This window comes from Coenobita brevimanus, chromosome 51, assembly GCF_032717465.1.
Source record: "Coenobita brevimanus isolate Jiangsu-jjx chromosome 51, ASM3271746v2, whole genome shotgun sequence".
Taxonomy (NCBI): domain Eukaryota; kingdom Metazoa; phylum Arthropoda; class Malacostraca; order Decapoda; family Coenobitidae; genus Coenobita; species Coenobita brevimanus.
The window spans coordinates 30,752,885-30,775,763 of record NC_137004.1 but is presented as its reverse complement, the minus strand read 5'-3'; the positions used below and the strand labels follow the sequence as shown (position 1 = coordinate 30,775,763).

Genomic DNA, 22,879 nt, shown 5'->3' with positions numbered 1-22,879 from the left:
GTCCTACGGGAGTCTGAGCAGGTCCCACCCTTCTCGTTGGTGCAACCCTGTTTGCGCAGTTCCAATATGCTTGTCCTGACTTCAAGTACAATCCCTTGATATCAATAATAGCTTTTACAGATAATAAAAAAAGAATACTCATCCCTAAAATTTACAGGTATTATAATTTAATTTACTGATTGTATTAAATTCACTTGTAACGTCCAGGAGCTCCTAGTAAATGCGCTTCGAGAGGACGAAACGTAACGTCATTTCCGGGGGTCTGGGAGCTGCTGCGAGGGCTTTGCGGAGTCTGGCTGAATTCACTGGTGAAGGTTGTGCAGATGATTGGCGATGATGGTGAACGACTGAGTTCGAGTGATATCTGGACCATCGCCCGGCATCCATGGCCCAGGTGGCTGCCACTTCACTCAGTGACATGTAGACTGGATCCCATGACCTAGTGACGCGAGATCAGCCGCAAAAATAGGCAACTGGTGCGGAAACGAGACAGGGCCGCGGGACGTCCGCGCCTGCCTGCGGCTAGGAGCTTTCTTCCAAGAGTGTACTAATGTCATGGGTTGTTTTGGTAGCGCTGGGGCGAAAGGTGACGCCGAGGAAATCAAAAGGCGGAAAGAAGCAAACAAGAAGATAAACAAGCAGATCCAGCAGGACAAACAAGTGTACCGAGCCACACACAGATTGTTATTACTAGGTAAAGACTACTTGCTCTGTTTATCGTCTGCTTAGCGGCCATATTGAATCTTATTCTCCCCCTTTCTCACATCCTTTAGCTAAAGTTAAGCATGGTGTCCTGTCCAGCAGAGCTTTGTATGGGGCCTAGTGAGGTCCCAGGTGGCAGCTGCTTAGGGTGTAATTGTGAGTTAGAGCCTAGGTGGTGGGAGATGAGGGAGGCTGTGTTGAGCTGACAGTCCCGGGGATGTTTTGATTCTGTTCCCTGCCCTGCCCACCTCCCTCCCAGCCTCGCCCTCGCCCACCACACCCAACCCTTCTTCACAGTCGCCCGGCACACCAGCTTATATACTCGTTGGCTTAGATCTGATGTAGTTATGGGAAATTGTTGGGGATATTTTGGGGTGGGTGGGTTACACAGTGACAGGTGCGGCTTGAGGGTGTAACGTAACCACCGTAACGTAACACTGCCTGCCCCAGTGACAGTGGCCAGCCCAGTGTCACACAGGGCCTCTGTGACGAAGATGGGGTTGGAACGGTACTGGTGGATTAATGTTGCCTGAATTTATTTGCAAAAATTGGAAAGTTACATGAGGGAATGTGGTTTGGAAGGGCATGTAAGTGAACTTTTTGCTTGAAGGTATTAGGGATAAAATGGAAGGATATTGTGCATGTGGGGAGGTAGTCTAGACTCTAACCCCTAGAGGATCAGGGTTTTCACAATTTTTTGAGGGTCAAAGGTGGTGCTAATAATTCTGCTTGAAATATGGCACAGTATATTAAAGTGTGGGGTGGCTGGAAGGTGAAGTAGGCCAAGGAGCAGGTGGAAGGACAAGGTTGTGAAATTGATATGAGTGTGGGTGGTCTGCTGCCCTAACCAACCTGGCCAGTTTGGGGGTTTCAGTATTTAAATCCTACATTTTCTTTTGCAGGGTTTAACCCTTGAAGTATGTGGCATCAGGCAACAGAATAAATGTATATGATTAATGGTGAAATATTTTAAAACTAATATTGTGAGAGGACTGCAAACCTCTACATAGTAGCAAGGATTCAAGGAGGGGCACATGCCAGGTGATCTAATCTGTTGAAAGTACCATGACCAGAGAGGGCTAATTTTCATTGAATCTGAAATGTAAATTTTACTAGATTCCCTACAAGGATGCTACTATAGTTTGTGGGCTATCAGGATGTGTACATGTGTATGCACTTTGCATATATGTTTTTACATAGCATGCTGGCACACCCTCCTTTATGGTATGAATAAATTTGATTATGATTAAGTCTGATTAAAAGGGAAGAGAAAGAGGGAGAGAACTGAAAGGTGATGAATTATAATACTGTACAAAGATGACTGGAGGACGATAATCCACCAGTCTGTGATCATTGTGCTCAGCTTTAAAATATATCAAGAAACAAGTCATCATCATACCACCATGTTTCAGAATTCAAATTATCCATTCATATTTGATAACAAGAACCACAATGTTATCATCATGCCGTCATAATAACACTTTCCTGTTCTACCCCCTCTCTAGTTCTTTAGCTGAGTCCTGTTTTTATCTAGCTGTTAGAGCCTTTAATGCAGATTCTTGAGAGTTTTTCTGATTGAGGGTATCCTCAGTAGTTCCAGTAGTACTGATTTTTTTTGGGAGCATAACTTTCATGTCAGGGTCAAATGCACCTTAGGGCAACCAAGGAATGGTTGTTCATTTAAAGCTTTGGTGCCCCAGGGCTTCCAAAGAATGGGAGAGTGTTAAGAAAATAAGATGGTCTATCTATCTATCTATTGCCAGACGCCTCAATCCTGTTTGGGGTGGCCACAAACAAATCGCCTCCAAGTCGCCCTGTCCCCCGCCATTTCTCTGCCCTGCTCCCAACTCACACCACCCTCTCTCATATACCTCTCCACCCCATCCCTCCATCTCATCCTCGGCCTCCCCCTCCCTCTTCCCCCCTCCACCTCACTCACATACACTCTCTTCGTCAGTCTTTCACCCTCCATCCTCTCCACATGGCCAAACCACCTCAGTGTGTTTCTCATAACGCTTCCTATCACATCCACATCCACACCACAACGCTCCTTTATATCTTCATTCGTCAGCCTGTCTCTCCACAGGCTCCTCTTAAATAACTCATTTCCACTGCTCTCACTCTTGACTTGTGTCCTTCCAACAATGTCCAAGCTTCACTTCCGTACGTTAGAGTTGGTATCACAATACTGTCATGCAGTAACTTTTTCACTTTCATGCTCACTTCCCTGTTTCTTATCACTGCTTTCAAAGAACCAGCAACTTTTCTTCCCTGCTGTACCCTTTCAAGCACTTCACCCTCCAAACCTCCATCCTTATTCATCACACTACCCAAGTACTTAAACGTACTCACATTTTCCAATTCCTCACCATCCAACCTCGCTGTACATTCACTAACTTCACCTCTCTCAAAGACCATCACTTTACTCTTCCCTACATTCACCTTTAGATTCTGTTTCTTACACACTCCCAAACTCATCCACCAAGCCTTGCAGCTCCCCTTCGTCTTCACTCAACAACACAGTACCATCTGCAAACAGCAGTACAGGGAGTTTCCAAACACTATCCTCTCTCACCAGGGCCACTCCAACATCCACTACCCTACCTTGTACCTCTTTTATTACCCCATCCATGTACAGATTGAACAACCATGGGGACATGACACATCCCTGTTTCAAACCAACTTTCAAAGAGAAAAATTCACTTAGTTCACCATCCACACGCACTGCAGCCTTCGCACCATCGTACATACTTTTCACAGCATTCAACAACTTCCCATCTACTCCATATATTCTTAACACTTTCCACAATCCTTGTCTATCCACCCTGTCATATGCCTTCTCCAAATCCATGAAAGCCGCATACAACTTCTTTCCCTTCTCTAGAAACTTTTCCACTAAAGATCTAAGAATGAATATCTGATCTACACAACCTCTTCCCTTCCTAAAGCCTCCCTGTTCTTCTCCAACTAATTTCTCTGTTCATTCTCTAACTCTGTCTATAAGTATCCTACCGTACACTTTTCCTATTATACTAAGAAGACAAATGCCCCTATGATTACCACACACTTCTTTTTCCCCTTTTCCTTTGTACAAGGGAATAATTATACCTGACTTCCAATCCTCCGGGACTCTACCTTCCTCCCAGGCCAATCTGCACATCTTCCACATCCATTCTACTACTATCTCTCCACCATGCTTCAGCATTTCACCGCATGGTGCTCATCCAAAATAATAACAAGGACCAAAATTTTATTATCTTGCCATCATAAGCAAAGATTTAAATTTTGACAAATCAGGTATTCGTATACTTGTATATAAGTAAAGAGGGTGAACGGTAGGTTAGATTGAGAAGTCAGTAGACACTGCAATTGTAATTGTGCCCTCATAAGAGAAGAAAAAAGATCAAGCACCAGTATAGTTGTACAGATAAAGTTGGTGAAATGAGATGCTTCATTTAGAAGTAAATATTTTTATTTATTTATTTTTTATACTGTACAATACTTCGTACTGTATACTGGATATTATATATATATATATATATATATATATAGATATATATATAGATATATATATTATATATATATATACTGGATACTATACTTATATACCAGGTATGTGTGTGTGTGTGTGTAAAAGCTGTGACTAAACACCTAAATGTTATTAATTATTTACCAAATGAACACAGCCTTTCCATATTTTCTATTGAAATGAGTCTTTCACAGGGTACCTGTTATTATTCCTGTATTACCACAGCTGCTGGGAATTTTTATAACCATTCCTATGAAAGCTATAAATGAGGATTTAGAATGCATAAAGATTCTTCCGACGTCTGCTAGTAGCGGGCCACATTTGATGTTCCTAACATGCATTATTAGATTTGAAAGCTGATTGTCCAACTTGTGACGTTAGCCCTGGGTTCGATTGGGTTTGGTTTGGTTAGGTTAAATCTTTAAGTTTCCCATTGCTTTGACATGGAATACATTAAGGAGTCCAGTCAGAGCAATGGTTGGTAAACAACGTGGCCAAAGTTGACTGAATGCTGCCAGTCGAGAGATCATTGTTAAACATTGCCTGGCTGCTTCCTTAAATATATACCCCAAAATAGGTATATTTTGTCGTTTTCCAATCACTTCTTGCACTCAGGGGAACAGTTAACCGTGTTCCTTATGTACCATAATTGTTGTACTTTCCTTGAGATTGGGAGTTTGTTATAATATAGGTGTAATCACTGTGCCCGTTAGGTAATTAATTACCGGTACCAGAATGCTAACTTTTCTAGCTGTGTGTCTTTTGAGTGAATGAGTCATTCTTGTGTGTATGGTACTGTATCGTTAAAATATATATTCCGGTATATATATATATACAGTATATAAGATAAAGATAAAAATGGTAGATTACTAGTGGAGAAGGGAGAAAAAGTGAGCAGATGGAGAGAACACTTTAAGGAATTGTTGAACGTAGAGGATGGAAGTAATGCGAGTATAAGTGGCTGGGGAATGGCTGGGAGAACTAGGGAGGTGAGAAGACAGGAAGAAATCAGTAGGATAGAAGTTGTGGAAGCAATGAAGAAAGTTAAATCGGGGAAAGCCCCAGGAATTGATGGAGTGTGTGGTGAAATGCTGAAGCATGGGGGAGAGATATTAGTAGAATGGATGTGGAAGATGTGCAGATTGGCCTGGGAGGAAGGTAGAGTCCCGGAGGATTGGAAGTCAGGTATAATTATTCCCTTGTACTGTACAAAGGAAAAGGGGAAAAAGAAGTGTGTGGTAATCATAGGGGCATTTGTCTTCTTAGTATAATAGGAAAAGTGTATGGTAGGATACTTATAGACAGAGTTAGAGAAAGAACAGAGAAATTAGTTGGAGAAGAACAGGGAGGCTTTAGGAAGGGAAGAGGTTGTGTAGATCAGATATTCATTCTTAGATCTTTAGTGGAAAAGTTTCTAGAGAAGGGAAAGAAGTTGTATGCAGCTTTCATGGATTTGGAGAAAGCATATGACAGGGTGGATAGACAAGGATTGTGGAAAGTGTTAAGAATATATGGAGTAGATGGGAAGTTGTTGAATGCTGTGAAGAGTATGTACAATGGTGCGAAGGCTGCAGTGCGTGTGGATGGTGAACTAAGTGAATTTTTCTCTTTGAAAGTTGGTTTGAAACAGGGATGTGTCATGTCCCCATGGTTGTTCAATCTGTACATGGATGGGGTAATAAAAGAGGTACAAGGTAGGGTAGTGGATGTTGGAGTGGCCCTGGTGAGAGAGGATAGTGTTTGGAAACTCCCTGTACTGTTGTTTGCAGATGATACTGTGTTGTTGAGTGAAGACGAAGGGGAGCTGCAAGGCTTGGTGGATGAGTTTGGGAGAGTGTGTAAGAAACGGAACCTAAAGGTGAATGTAGGGAAGAGTAAAGTGATGGTCTTTGAGAGAGGTGAAGTCAGTGAATGTACAGCGAGGTTGGATGGTGAGGAATTGGAAAATGTGAGTACGTTTAAGTATTTGGGTAGTGTGATGAGTAAGGATGGAGGTTTGGAGGGTGAAGTGCTTGAAAGGGTACAGCAGGGAAGAAAGGTTGCTGGTTCCTTGAAAGCAGTGATAAGAAACAGGGAAGTGAGCATGGAAGTAAAAAAGTTACTACATGACAGTACATGTATTGTGATACCAACTCTAACATACGGAAGTGAAGCTTGGACATTGTTGGAAGGACACAAGTCAAGAGTGAGAGCAGTGGAAATGAGTTATTTAAGAGGAGCCTGTGGAGTCACGTGGAGAGACAGGCTGACGAATGAGGATATAAAGGAGCGTTGTGGTGTGGATGTGGATGTGATAGGAAGCGTTGTGAGGAACACACTGAGGTGGTTTGGCCATGTGGAGAGGATGGAGGGTGAAAGACTGACGAAGAGAGTGTATATGAGTAAGATGGAGGGTGGAAGAGGGAGGGGGAGACCGAGGATGAGATGGAGGGATGGGGTGGAGAGGTATATGAGAGAGGGGGGTGTGAGTTGGGAGCAGGGCAGTGAAATGGCGGGGGACAGGGCGACTTGGAGGCGATTTGTTTGTGGCCACCCCAAATGGGATTGAGGCGTCTGGCAATAGATAGATTCCGAAAAATGCGAAATTCTGATAAAAGCGACATCCAGACTTCCCCCTGCTAATCCGGACTTTTTCTGATTTATCAGACATTAGTCCTGATCGTCTGTCTATCTATCTATTGCCAGACGCCATAATCCCATAAGGGGTGGCCATTTGACTTTGAGTTATTTGTTTACGGGGAGGGGCACTAACCCTCCACCAACCCACTTGCTGACATGTAGGGAGCCCGTATGATGTGGTTATATGGTTACCATCCAGCGTTGTAAATGGTTTCTTGGCTTACAGGAAACCATTTGGCTTGTCACTCAATGTAAAGCCACCTGTAAAGGAAAGAAAAGCAATAAGAAGTAACAGGAAAGATGGGAGAAATAGGAAGAGAGGAGGACAGGCACAGAAAAAGAATGATAAAGGCTAAGGAAGAAGTAGGCAGCACTACATCAAGTGAGTGGATGATGGTCGCCACTATGAACAGTTTTTAAACTGTTTTGACTACCTTTTGCAGTAATGTACTGTGTTATAACTTCACTACATTAATCAAATGGTGTAGTGTATATAATAATACTGTACTGTACACTGATAAACATGTCTTTTATTTACCTTATTGTGGTGAACATAGCTGAAGTGGTCAGGCAGTCCGGACTGCTTCTGGCATTATCAGACTTTTTCCGATATATAGGAATTTAGTCCAGTAGCACCTCGAGTCCGATAAAAGTGAATTCCGGTATACTGAAGTCCATTATATCGAGGTTTTTATATATATATACAATACATATATATATGCTGTATATATATACAGTATATATATATATATATATATATATATATTGTATATTGGTGGCAGGTGGTGGCAACCATCATCCACTCACTTCATGTAGTGCTGCCTACTTCTTCCTTAGCCTTTATCATTCTTTTTCTGTGCCTGCCCTCCTCTCTTCCTATTTCTCCCATCTTTCCTGTCACTTCTTATTGCTTTTCTTTCCTTTACAGGTGGCTCTACATTGAGTGACGAGCCAATTGGTTTCCTGTAAGCCAAGAAACCATTTACAACTCTGGGTGGTAACCATATAACCAAACCATACGTGCTCCCAATATGTCAACAAGTGGGTTGGTGGAGGGTTAGTGCCCCTCCCCATCAAACAAATAACTCAAAGTCAAATGGCCACCCCTAACGGGATTATGGCGTCTGGCAATAGATGGATATATATATAGCTTGTAGGTGGTAAATTGCACCCATTGTTTCTTAATGGTTTAGAAGTAACTTACTGATTGACCATTGGTGAGATAGTATGGTACTGTACTGGTAGCTGTTTCCTGCATTGTTTAGTTTGGTGGGGGCACCTACCATCCATACACTTAATGTGGTGCTCCCCTTAGGTGACTCAGCACAGATTGACAAGCCAAATGGTTTATTACAACCCAGGAAATCATTAGTACATTGAATGGGATTCATATTACCAAGTGGATGCCAGGTTATCTGATAAATCGGGTATTTCAGCTGAATGTGCCCATTAGAGATTACATCTAAGGGATGGTTGGGGTTTGTTGATCATATGGTGGCACTTGGAAGCAGGTTTTCTACTCCTGCCATAAGTGTCAGGATAAATAGCTTAGCCCAAGGCCCCTGTGCTCTAGATGGGATGGTAAGGATTGGATGATAAATGAATACCCGGTATATAGCAACTGAGCTGATATAATATTTCGTACAGTACTAAGAGTGCTATGGCAACACTTGTAGTTTTTTAGATTATCTAAATATTCTCATACCATAGTATGGAGACACATACTTGAATGACTCTTGGCTGATTATCAGAATTGTCCAGGTTTCTATATTTGTAGGAACCAGCTTAAGGGACTTTTTGCCTGGTTTTCAAAATAGTCAGATTAAATCCCAAGTACTGTATACTTATAATTAATATTTTGATTAGTGTCTGCAGGCAAAGAGGCCATCATTAATTTCTTCTAACTTGTCTAGGCCAAAGCTGAGTGTTGCTGACAGTCTAACCAGAGTTGAGTAATTAAGTAAAAATTACTACACAAAAATATCTTCAAAGTCTATAGGTATTCCAGAGAAGGTTTGTGGAAAGTTTTGCGCATGTACGAAGTAGAGGGTAAGCTGCTAGGTGCCGTCAAGAGTTTTGGTGATGGTAGTGAAGCATGTGTGAGGGTTAATGGGCAGCTAAGTGAATGGTTCACGATCAGTGTGGGCGTGCGACAAGGTTGTGTGATGTCCCTGTGGTTGTTCAATATATATATGGATGGGGTGATGAGAGAAGTAAAAACACAAGTAATGGAGAGAGGGATGGCATTGGTAATGAATAGTGACGGATGGAATATCTCAAATGTGTTGTGTGCTGATGATGCAGTACTGCTTGCAAGTACCAGACAAGAAATTGGTAGGCTAGTGCAGAGTTTTGCTGATGTCTGTAAGCATTGTGCCTTGAGAGTAAATGTAGAAAAAAGTAAAGTGATTGTTATTGAGAGAGAAGGTGACTCCCAGTGCAGTGTAACAGTGAGTGGAGAGAGACTGGAATTAGTGAGAGTTCAAATACCTGGGTACAGTGATAGAAAAGAGAGGAAAATGTGCAAAAGAAGTTGAAGTTGAGTGACACAAGGAAGAAAAGTAGCTGGTGCAATGAAGGCCTTGATGAGAAACAGGCTTGAGTGTTGCAGCTGCACGAGGCTTACATGAAGGAGTGTTAGTGCCAACTTTAACATATGGATGTGAGACTATGGTGTGGCATGAAAATGAAAAGTCAAGAGTAAGAGCAATGGAGATGGGACTGCTGAAAAATGTATTGAGAGTACATAGGGTGGATAGGATACGAAATAATGTGATTAAAATGCGGAGTGAGAAAGTCGGTGGACACCAGAATTGAAGAGAGTGTAGTGAAATGGTATGGTCATGTGGAGAGAATGGATAACAATAGAGTGGTGAAAAAGGTATATCTGAATGAATTCGAAGGAGGGAGGAGGCGAGGTAGGCCAAGGAGAAGGTGGAAATATGGTGGATGAATGTGTGAGGAAGAGAGGTTTGGAAGTCAGTGAGGCTAGGGAACTGACTGGAGATCGAGCTGGCTGGATGAATTTTGTGAGAAGTGCATGGTCAGGGATTTTGGGCTCCCATTTTTAACATGGCAGCATCTGGATTGACTGTCAGATATGATTATGTGAAGCCACAGAATGTGGTGAATGTTTTTGGCATATCCAATAGAGCCAGGATTCCGGGGGCTTGAATGATGAGTGAATGGAACTGTGGCCGATTGGATTGGACAGATTTGGGCTGTCTGGACATTGCTACTCCTCATCCTGCCCTAGGGTGGGAAAGGAGGTCCGGATGATGATGATGATGATCCAGCATGTGCACCCAGTTGTCAGGGATAGGCCAGTGCTGGTTGCTGTGTTGCTGCATGAACCTAGCCTGTTCGGTAGCATGAATAACCATGTATGTGTTGGAATCATAGAGTCAGGGGAGGCCTAATCATGGAGAAAGCTAGTTCTTCTGTAGTCTTATAGTAAAATTTCATAATTTGTTTATAATCCTTGAGTTGTATCATCCAGCTGTAAACCATTATACATAATGTACAAATTATAACACTTGCCTCATGTGCTAATTTCAGATGTGTTGTTTCCAAAGTAGCTTAAAGTCCATCCCACATACAGTATATACTTCTCAGCACTCTGTCTTGTTCCCAATAAGTGATTCAAGATCCACATATCTATCACTACAGATGGAATCCAGTAGTGTTCTGTACATAAGTCACTAGAGGTGATTTTATGATGTCCTAGCTTCAGCGGTGGTTGTGATAAGAAATAGTACTAGGAAAACATAATTTTGTCATTGGGCAATGTTTATGTTCACCTTTTTTTTTTTTTTTTTTTACGGTACATCATACGATCAGCTCCATTCTGTTTTTATGCTGTTCATGCAAGAATGTGCAATAGATCATTTAAGTATTTTGTTTTTTTTAATTGCCACCATAAATTTCATTAAAACTCACCCCATCCCTCAGTCTCATCCTTGGTCTCCCCCTCCCCCCCTTCACCTCCCACCACCACACTCATATTGTCAGTCATTGTCTCATTCTCCATTTTCCACAGGGCTAAACCATCTCAACATTTAATGCAAACCTTTCCTTGTATTAAAGTGATTAGGTTAATAGAACATGAAAAATTGTACTGTGTAGCTATTCTAAACATGTGAATCAGTTTTATGCCATGTATAGGCTACATGACAAAATTAGGAATTCACTTTTCTTTTTCATGGAACTGAGATCTTAGATGGTGGCTGAAATTTAATCCCCTCATTGCCAAACCCCATATTTTTTTAACTTACTATCTTTCTAAAATGATATTGATTGTAAATTGTTCTTTGACATATTGGTCCAGAATTTGTGCTTGGGGTCAAACACTCTTGTAATTGACAAATCCGTTGTCCATCTACGTGAGTTATTATAGCTCGTTGGAAGTCTGGCTGACAAGTAGGGGAGACATTCATTTTTTCTTTTGCTTTTTTCATAATTTATGCAATGTTTTATGTGTTGAAAGATTTATAAAATAGAAGGTAAAATAAAAATGAATATGTATATAACAAGTGAACATATACTGTGCTAATTTTCTTATGCTTCAAATATTTTTCTTCTTTTTCTGAATTTTACAAAGTCGTGCAAATTTTCAGCCATTATGATGCCAGAATTGTTCAATACCAAACTGAGAAGAAGTTAACTTTAAATACATTCTGCAGCTAGAAAAGTTGAGACACATACACAGTATTGAAAGATACCAGTACCATACTCGTAACATACCATGTTGATGCAGAGTTGAGAAAAGAATCATACCGTTGCCACATCTAGGGGTGTTCTGTGGTGGTAAGTATTTGGGTGCTTACCAAGGAATCCATATGAGATACCAAATAATAAAATTTCTTTGGGGTTATTTGTCCAATTTTTAGTGGTGCCCATTAAATTGATACCACTGTCAGTTCGAGCCTAGTGACATGCTTGGCTTCAGTCTATCATTTTGTCAGTGAAGGTTAACATTAGGGTTGACTGTTATTTTTGGAACTGCACTGGACACCAAAACTTATGAAATGAGTCATCATGTGTATCACTTGCTAATAGACTACAACCGGTACTGTTGTGTACTATATATTGGTTAGTCAATTCATGTACTGTACCGGTAACACCATTTTTTAAAGAAGTTTTATATACCAGTATGTGTTGGTTGGGTGATAGGAGTATATTCACAATGTACTGTATTCCACAGTGCATTCCTGATAGTGTCTTATATTTTTAGCTAGATTTCTGCACTCCATTGCATTCAAATCCAGATGATTCCTTTTGGGCAGTTGGAAGAGATTTATGGTACCGGTATACAGTACTGTATTTAAGAGAACTATCTATCTATCTATAGCCCGACGCCTTAATCCCGCAAAGGGTGTCCGCAGACAGAACGCCTCCAAGTTGCTCTGTCTCCCACCATTTGACTACCCTCCCCCCAGCTCACTGCCCCCTCCCTCATTTACCTCTCAACTCCATCCCTCCACCTCATGTAAGAGAGCACTCTTGGTAATTTCTCATCTTTGGCTAGATGTCTGCACTACTATGTGTTCACGTACAGATCGCTATTTATTTTGTTTATTATAATTTTTTTCCAGTTCTGGACTGGAGTTATAGGATGGGGTGGAAATGAGGTTGTGAAAAGGAACTTGTGGGTGTAATCATTACTGGCTTGTATTTCTTCATTTAGCAGTTTTATCATCCTACAGACATCCTTTCCCACCCAAGAATGGGGTGATGTAGGGCTTAAGAGAGCAGATGAAAATGTGACAGGAGAACAATGAAAAGAATGCCTAATAAATAGGCCACAGTCATGCACTGACCAGTCAAGCCCCTGAAGTCCTTATTCCATCTTGGATATAACATCTACATGTACCTACATGCTGCACATTAGCTTCCTGTCAGCTAGCGAATCCAGTGAATATCAGATCACCAGGAAAAAAACATTTGCCAAACTCTTGTCAGACATTTCTCCATACAAATTTCTTCCCACCAGCTCGATCTGCTGTCAGTTCCTTAGCCCTATCAATATCAGTACCTTGCTTTCTCACACACTCATATACCATACTATATCTGTCCATTTTCTTGGCATGCCATACCTCCTTCCACCTTCAGACGCATTCAGATATACCCTCTTTGTACCTATTTATTTCACATGCCCGTACCTTGTAAGTACACACTCTTCAGCTCTGATGACCTTAGACTTTCGTCGTTCACAGCTTTTGCAAATCACATTTTTCCTTATCCTGTCCATTCTCTGCATTCCACACACATTTCTCAGTAACCTCATTTCTACTGCTTTTATTCTAGAAACATAATTTTCATGTCATGCCAATGTCTCACATGTATACTATACTACTGTACTCTACTGTAAGCACCATTCCTACATGGTAGGCTCTCGTGGCTGCGACATTTAGACCCCTCTCATATTGAGACCTTCAAAGCATGAGCCACTTTCGTCTCATGTGGTCCTCACTGTTCTACTTCATTTGCACATTTACCTCTCTTGTTTATCGTTGCCGTTTTGACAGTCAGCCTGAATACCTTCCCCAGCAGCCTACACAGCTCTGTACACATGTTTTGGTTTTCACAGTTCCCCGCAACCGGCCCTCTGAGGCTTTCATTTGGAGGTTGCGTTAGGGCTGACCCTTATGGTTATTGGAACATTCTTGGGGGAGGGTTGGGGCTCTCCAACAAATAGACTCTAATCAAATAAGATGAAAGAATCATTATCTAATACATAATTTTATCGGTGCTTTGAAATGAGGTATGTGGTGTGATACTACTGAAATAATTATACGCCGTGCAAAGAAAATGCCTCGTACACTTTTCAGAGACTACAGTATAATTTACCCGAAGACAAGGCAACTTATAGCAGTATATTTTGCAGTCTGTTGGAGGCTCCACAGCAAATGGACCTCCTCAAAATAAAAGAGCTTTTGTCTAATGCATATTTTCATCAAAATTTTAAGATTGGCTGCCTGATGTATTATTGGTATAACTAACACACCTCTTTCGGAAAATACCTCTTGTTCATGCACCGGTGCTGTGTTCATTAATAAACCAGACTGTCATTCCTTAGACATTATTATATATGTCACTTCTCCATTGTTATTTTTACTTATTTTGCTTCTACCTTTCTTACAACACTCAGCATTCATCACATTTCAACTTACTTCTGATGTTTCAAGTACTGTAGGTGCATGGTGAGGATTCCATTAATTGATCATACCGGTACTGTAGGTGCATGGTGAGGATTCCATTAATTGATCATACCGATAATGTTTCTTATTTATTTTTGCTGCCCTCAGATGAATTTCTTTGCTCCTGCGTACATTAGGAAGAGTTTTGTGAAGTGGATTTTCCAGCTAAACCACCACATCTTTCACATTCTAATTTCTTAATATTCTCAGTAAATGGAAGGTAGTGGGCAAGGTCTACTCCTAACAGTTTACTGCATCCATGTTTTGGCCAACCAGAACTAGCAAGCCTACTACATCAACACTGGCAAACGTCCCCATGTTAGTAACCTCCTGAAAGCCATTCAGAGGAAGTGTGAAATCCAAAGTTGCTTTTGGTTTAGGCCTGACCCATGTTCAGGACTGAAAGGTTAGGGACGACAGTGTAAATAACCCATAAACTCCTAGACCAGCTTGATTCCCCTTCTTCATTGACCATCGTATCATATTGTGTCACCTTCTCTTTCTACAGCCATCACTTTGCTGTTTGTGTTTACAATAACTCCCCTGTATAATGAAGAGGCAGATGGTATATACTGTATATCAAAAATTTCATAATGATATAGTGTGTGATTTCCATGTATGTTTTGTTGATTGCTAAGGAAACACTTGGGTGCATCTTATCACGCATAATACAGTATGTGAACAATAATAGCTAAATTAGTATTATTTCTTTATATATCTGTTTCTATATAGCCTGATGCCATAATCCCTGAAGGGGTGGCTGTTTGATTTTTGAGTTGTTTTATAGGGAAGGGCACTAACTCCGCCAACCCACTTGTTGACACGTAGGGAGCACACATGAGTTACTTACATGGTTACCATCCAGCAATATAAATGGTTTCATGGCTTACAGGAAACTATTAGGCCTGTCACTCAATGTAAAGCCACCTGAAAAGGACAGACAAGAGTAATAAATAGCGACAAGAATATGAGGGAAATAGGAAGAGAGGAGGGCAGACATAGAAATAGAAAAATGATAAAGGTGAAGGAAGAAGTAGGCAACACCATATCAAATAAGTGGATGATGGTCATCACCACCTGTCAGAGTATTTTTTATGAGGAGAGATTGGAGAAGGTAGATTTACTAACCTTAAGTGGGAAGGAGGATAGGTGATTTGATTATGATATGAAAGGAGTAAGAGTATGGATTTTTTTTTTTTTTTTTTTTTTTTTTTCCCCCCCCTGGTGGAAGGACAATGGATCCATCCATCCATCGTCCAGTCCTATTTCGCCCCATGAGGAGTGGAGGAACTTGGAGCCAGGCAAGTTGGTCCTGACATTTAAGATGAGAGTGACCAGCCTCACTCATCCCTGGGTGGCATTATGTGAGCAATAAACCCCAACCACCCCTTGGGTATAAAGCTACATAGGCTCAATCCGATTGGAGCACCTTAATTACCCACTAAACCACCAGGTGCCATAATTTGGTTATATGGTTACCACCCAGTGTAGTAAATGGTTTCCTGGTGTACAGGAAGCCATTTGGCTTGTCACTCAGTGTAGATGGAGATGAGTATAAGTTGTGGAAAAAGAGCTGTGTACAGTATGTGATGAAGTTCTGAGATATAAGTATAGATCGGCCTACCTGGACCAGTTTGGAAGGAGAGATGGTGCAAAGAATGTTAAAAATAGATGTGGAAACAGGACAACAGGATCTTAGTTCATATCCTGTATAAAATGTCACACACACACACACACACACACACACACACACACACACACACACACACACACACACACACTTTTTTGAAAATGCGGATTGGAGAAAATTCAGAGAAACAAGAGAGATACAGAGGAAGTGGGATATCTTTCTAGACCTCTATAATTTGGGAGTGGAAAAATTTGTACCAAGAGTAAGAGGGAAAGAAAACAGGAAAAAGGAGTGGTTTAATAGAAGGTGTATGATAGCCAAAAAAGAGAGAGATAAGGCGTGGAACAATTGGAGAAAGAGAGGTAACGACAGAACAAAGGAAGAATATAAAAGAACAAGAAACGAATACACAAGAATACGTAGGGAAGAAGAAAGGAATTTTGAAAAAGGTATAATTGACAAATGCAAGGATGAACCCAAACTGTTTTATAGATTTGTTAATGGCAAACTGAAACAAAAGGAAGGAATCACCAAGCTGAAAGTAGATGGAGAGGTCTTTAATGATGCGGCAATGCAAGCAGAAATAATGAACAAACGCTTTCCAGTCAGTTTTCACTAAAGAAAAGGAGCTTGTGGAAGGGGAGGGAGTGATTAGAAATGTTCCGGTGATGAAAGATATAAAAGTGGAGGTGCAGGAAGTGTATAAATTACTGGAAACTCAAGATGTAAGGAAAGCCCCAGGACCTGATGGAATTTCTAATTGGGTACTGAAGGAATGCAGAGAACAACTGGCGGATAAAATTCACAGCTTAATTGTATGCTCACTGGAAGAGGGGAAAGTGCCAAAAGAATGGAAGAGGGCAAATGTGGTACCAATTTACAAGGGAGGAAACAGGGAAGAACCCCTGAATTATAGACCAGTGTCTCTAACCAGCATGGTCGCAAAATTGTGTGAGAGAATCCTGAAAGACAGATGGATAAAATATCTGGAAGAGATGAATATTTTGGCTGAATGTCAGTTTGGATTCAGAAGTGGAAGGTCATGTGTTTCAAACTTGATGAGCTTTTACTCAAGAGCGATTGATGTGGTACAGGAGAGAGATGGTTGGGTGGATTGTGTGTACTTAGACTTAGAGAAGGCCTTTGACAAGGTACCTCATAAGAGACTAATGTGGAAACTAGAATATATAGGAGGACTAAAGGGGAAACTTCTGGAATGGATGAGAGACTTTTTGAGAGACAGACAAATGAGGACAGTAATAAAGGAAAAGATGTCTGGATGGAGGGAAGTAACAAGTGGAGTCCCTCAAGGCTCAGTGTTGGTGCCAGTAATGTTCCTGATTTATGTAAATGATATGGTAGATGGAGTGAACAGTTATGCGAGTCTGTTTGCTGATGATGTAAAGATCTTGAGGAAGATAGAGGTTGAGGAGGATTGTAAAATACTGCAGGAGGATTTGGATAGAATACACAATTGGAGCCGGACGTGGGAAATGAAATTTAATGTAAAGAAATGTAAAATATTGGAAATGGGTAAAAGTACCAGGAGACCATCACTGAATTATTTTTGGGTAATGAATTAATCACAAAAAGGAGAGAAGAGAAAGATTTGGGAGTGCTGGTCCAAGATAGTTTGTCACCAGAAAAGCACATTAACAAGATAGTTGGAGAGACTTATAAGCTCTTGACTAACATAAGAGTAGCATTTCATTATATGGATGAGGAAATGATGAAAAAATTGATAGTGGCCATGATCCGCCCCAGGTTAGAATATGCAGCGGTAGTGTGGTCCCCACACAAAAAGAAAGATATAAACAAGATTGAGAGAATACAAAGAACAGCAACCAAGATGGTCCCCAGTCTGACAGACCTGTCATACAGAGAGAGGCTGGAAAAACTGGATTTGCCTTCGTTAGAGGAAAGGAGAAAGAGGGGAGACATGATTGCGGTGTTCAGGACCATGGTGGGAGTAGATAAAATTGACAAAGAAGATCTGTTTGTATGGGATAAGAGAGCAACAAGAGGACATGGAATGAAATTGAAAAAGTCAAGCTGTTTGAAGGATATCAAGAAATATAGCTTTCCTTACAGAAGTATAGACTTATGGAATAGCCTGGACAAAGAGATCGTCCAGTCTAAAAACATAAACGAGTTTAAAGTTAAATTCGACTTATTGAGAAACAGCGACGGAAACCCACGAGCATAGTACATTCCGTGTATATCACAATTAGGTATATTCTTAAATATTTGGAACGACTTAGACAAAGAGGTGGTGCATGAGAAAAACATTCATGTGTGTAAAGGTAGACTTGATAAATGTGGATATGGAGACAGGACAACACGAGCATTGCTCAATTCCTGTATACTACAAATAGGTAAATACAAATAGGTAAATACACACACACACACACACACACACACACACACACACACACACACACCAGTAGCTGCAGTATGCCAAGAGTTGTAGAAAAATAATTGTGGACCTTAAAAGGTTAATCTGGAGTCCACAGTCTGCTGTATCTATATTTAAGTAGTTCTAGTTTCATGCATACCCCAAACAAGTTTAAAATGCCTGGATCTGAGTCTGTCAAATAACTATCTTTTTACTCTGACTTGACATAAACTTGCCATCTCCCCATCTTCAATACCAAGCCTTGACAAGAAATTAACAGCAAAATATGATGATAATCTTAGGTGCTATAGAAAGGCTGTAGAGCCATCGTATTGTCTTATTGTGTCATTGAGCTACATGAAATAAGCTGTAACAAGACAAACACTTGGGCCAAGTTAAGGTAAAACTCAAGTTTTTTTTAATGGACCACTCCATGCCATTAGTCTCTTGCTAAAACCCAGATAACTTACCTGATATGGCATTACGACTAATTACTAACTCAGCACCCCCTAGCCTTAGAACCCCTTTCCTCAAGCCCATCTATGGTCTCTATATGATATGTACCGGTATTTCATCCTTATTGTGCCCTTTTCATCATTTCCTGTTAACCTAATGATGCCTGTATGTGTTTCTGATATTAGTATAACTATGTATGTACTGTATTTAGTGGGTTTAAATTGTTGTAAATGGGAAAATTTGGTTTACAGGTGGGGTGCCCAATACCAGTTAGGATAAATCCCATAGGTTTTGTGCTTCGTTATCATGGTTCTTTGTTATGATGCACTAGGCGTGGTACTAGTTATGCACAATAACCAAGGGATCGCTGTACATAGTTGTATCTGTAGTTGCTAAAAGATTATGTACCCTACCATCAATTACAGCAAGTCCTCCTGTTCCAGGGCAGTCAGTTTATGGATTTGATAAGAAAAAAAATTTGTTTCCATTGAGCCTCTCTCTCTCTCACTCTGTCAGTCTGACTCTCTCTCTCTCTCTCTCTCTCTCTCTCTAGCTCATCAACTTTCCGGAGATTTTTCTGCTTGCCAAACTTCTGACACATTTTCAGAGCAAGCTGAGCAGTGTCTGTAATCTGGTTTGGCAGCTCTTTAGCTGTACCATTTATAGGTCAGGTCTGATTATTGATTTACCTTTGACCCAGTTCTGTGACCTCCATTTTCTGAGTTGAAGTTGATTTGGAAACAGTTTACAATAGCACAGTGGCATTTTCCACCCATACTGCCACTGTGGAGGAGTGTGGGCTGGCAGCATCATTTTAATCCTTTCAGCCTGATGATATATTTTGTGTTTCATTATCATAACCACTAGACGATTTTAGTCAGCTCTGGAGAGACTTTGTGAACTGGAAGAGTTACATGTAGCCTTCAGTAACTCCTCCACTATTAGAAGTCTGCCCTAAGCAGAATAAAATCTTCATATGGTAGGATGAATATATATATGATACGAAGAAGTCATATCTTGATCAAAGGGTGTCACAATCCAAGTGTTTGATTATATGAGAAATGTTATTTTGACTGAATGTATACCTAACGTAAGTGCCTGAACACCATGTAATGATAAAAGTTTATCCAGTATTATCTAATCTGTGGTGTAGAAGCCTAAACGTTAAGCTACCATAATATAGTCCAGTTCATTTGTGGGTACGAAATCAGCTTAAACCCCTTGGTAGAATTCCACAACTGAAAAACCTCATCACCTCTTGGGTATTGAACCTGCGTGCAGCCATTACTGACTGGGACGTTCTAATCACTAGGGCTCCACTCGCCACAAAGCACTTACAGAGCTGAGTCACTCCCATCCATCCATCCATCATCTAATCCTGTGTTGCCCCATGAGGAGAGTAGGAGCCCAGGGCTAGGCAAGTTGGTCATTTTCACATGCCGTCCCGAACACCCTACACAGATCCGAACACACGGTTTGGTTTTCACAGTTGCCCCCAACCAGCCTTCGAGCTCTTCATCCGGAGGCTGCGTTTGGGCTGTCCCCAACATTATTGGAACATTCTTGGGGAGGGATGGGGCTCCCCAAGAGATAGACCCAAATTAGCTAAAATATAAGAATCATTGTCTGAAACATATATTTATCAGTGACTTGAAATCAGATACCCGACATTATATTGCTGAGATAATTATACCCCCGGGGGAAAAATATCTCATATTTATACTTTTTTGGGGAGATTCTTATTTACCTGAATACAGACATCTTATTGAAGTGTATCACACAGCCTGTTGGAGGCTCCACAACAAACTGACCTGAAAGAAAGAAAAGAATCGTTGTCTGATGCATATGTTCATAAAAATTTTAGTATCAGATGCCCGATGTAATATTGCTGATATAACTAACACGCTTCATTCAGAAAATACCTCTTGTTCATTTACTAATACCATACCCAGAAATGAACCATACCATCACTCATCAGATGTTATTATATACTGTATTTGTTACTTCTCCATAGTTTTTTAGTTATGCCTTTCTTACAACACTCAGCATTCAACACATTTCAACTTCTGATGTTTCAAGTAGGCGCGTGGTGAGGTTGCTGTTAGTTAACCCCATCGCTCCGATGACATTTCTTATTACTTTGATTGTCTTTGGACGAATTTCTTCACTCCTGATCATATCAGTAGGAATTGTATGAATTTTCCAGCCAAACCACTCACCACATTATGATTTCTAAATATAGTATTCTCAACAACTGAATGATGCTGAGTGAGGTGTCATTTCCTTCCTAACAGTTTTCTACACCTATTTTTGGCCACCCAGAACTACCAACCCTACTGCATCAACACAGGCATACATCTTCTTGTTAGTGAGTTCCTGAAAGCCATTTGGAGGGACTGTGAAATCCAAAGGTGCTTTTGGTTCGGGCCCAACCCATGTTCGGGCCCGAAAGATTAGGGATGACTGCGAAAATAGCCCTTAAGATGAGAGTGACCAGCCTCACTCTTCCCTGAGTGGCATTATGTGAGCATTAAACCCCAACCACCCCTTGGATATATACCTGCACAGACGCCTTAATTACCGTACCCACTAAACCACCAGTCGCCATAAATTGGTTATGTGATTACCACTCAGTGTAGTAAATGGTTTCCTGGTGTAGGCTACAGGGAACCATGTGGCTTGTCACCCATAGACAGAAAGAGGAAAGAATCAAGGAAAAAAAGACAAGAAGTAGGAAGGGAGAGAGGAAACGGCAGTCACTGAGAGTGCACTATATTGAGTGAGTGGATGGTGAGTGCTCCTACCTACCACAGCTTGAAATTCATGGTTGCATGAAATTTGTTTAGTATTGGTTTTGAGGGTAAGAACTGGGTTTCGTTGGTTAGTAGTTAGATTGACCCTTCAGTACACTTGGCCATCAACTGCATGAGAGGAGTGAGGGATTTTTGTTTTGTTAGAAAGATTTGGTATGTACAGTAGTTTAAATAGTTCAGTTGATGTGGTAATCTTAACATCGCAAAATATTGCCTGCATTTTCTGGTGGTGGTTTAGTGGGTTATTAAGGCGGTTCAGTTGGATTGAGCCTGTGCAGGTTTATATCCAAGGGGTAGTTGGGGTTTATTGCTCATGTAATGCCACTCAGGGATGAGTGAGGCTGGTCACTCTCATCTTAAATGTCAGGACCAATTTGCTTAGGACCGGGCTCCTATGCTTCTCATGGGGCAGCATGGGATTGGATGATGGATGGATGGATGGATTTTTATTTCTTACACTTTTGCACTGAATGGATGCAGTGCCTCATTTATGAAGGTTGAGGAAGGCTTTTGGATGTAATGAGACCTTTAACCCATGCAACTTAAGAATGTCATATTTTTTGCTGCTGCTATAGGCTATAATTTATGTAGCAGAGAGGAGCTCTCTAATAGCAAAGGGGTCATTGAAGGCTACAATATCCCTAACCCCTTCAATTTTAAGTCTTCTGAACTGAAATGTCTGTGAGATGATATGACTAAACTGTAGATGTGTATCATTGTTGTCAGGGAATAAATGGTTTGGTACAGTTTTATTCTAATCCTTTTTAAAAAAAAGTACAGTATTTTCTCATTGCACTTTTTTGGAATGTCTCCCAGTGTAATGAGATGAATTACAGGCATGCCCTGGTTTAACAATGCAATTGGTTAAGCAAAAACCCATAACTATTCTGGGTATTGTATCTTGGGGTAGATTTAACACGTAAAGTATAGGGATGCATTTTTGAGCCATGGGTTTCCCTTCCAACCAAGTCCCAAACCCATCCAAATGAGTCCCAAAACAAGTTTATAGCTAACCTAAACCCCCCTTAGCTTTAAAACAAGCTAAACTAAGCCTAAGAGCAGTTTATAACTCCTGCACTAAACCCAAGAGTAAAATCTGAAAATCATCAAAAATAAGTTGGGAAAAAATCAAACTTAGTAAATTGTACCCCAAAATGACAATGCGCACCCTGCCTATGACTAAAACACAGTTTATAAATCAGTCTAAACACAATCTTTAAGTCTAAAATATCATCAAAATCATAAAAAAAAAAAAAAAAAAATGTTATACTGGGGTTTGGCCATCGTTCGGTACGGTAGAGTGGTATCTCTACCCCCTCACTATGCCCGGGTATCACATCTTGGGCATGGTATCTCAGGGTCTGTCTGTAATATTGTTAAGCTTGCATACGGATAGGTTACATATCCTTTACAAGAAATTATGTCTGGATTAAGAAACTGCAGCTAGCAGCTAGAACAGTAATGCTGTATTGTGTGAAAAAGGAACAGTAATGCTGATCGCAGGTGGAAATTGTTGTCTTTTTCCGACCGTCATCA

General features: G+C 40.8%; 1 protein-coding gene across 2 annotated transcripts in view; it reads left to right on the top strand.

Moving 5' to 3' along the window:
• Positions 1-325: 325 nt before the first annotated feature.
• Positions 326-22,879, top strand: part of Galphas (G protein alpha s subunit) — a 140,524-nt gene continuing 117,970 nt past the window's right edge. For both annotated transcript variants that reach the window (XM_080272773.1, XM_080272774.1), the window contains exon 1: positions 326-694. In XM_080272773.1, the coding sequence (XP_080128899.1) occupies positions 556-694 (139 nt within the window). In that variant the 5' untranslated portion in view covers positions 326-555. The remainder of the gene's footprint in view (positions 695-22,879) is intronic.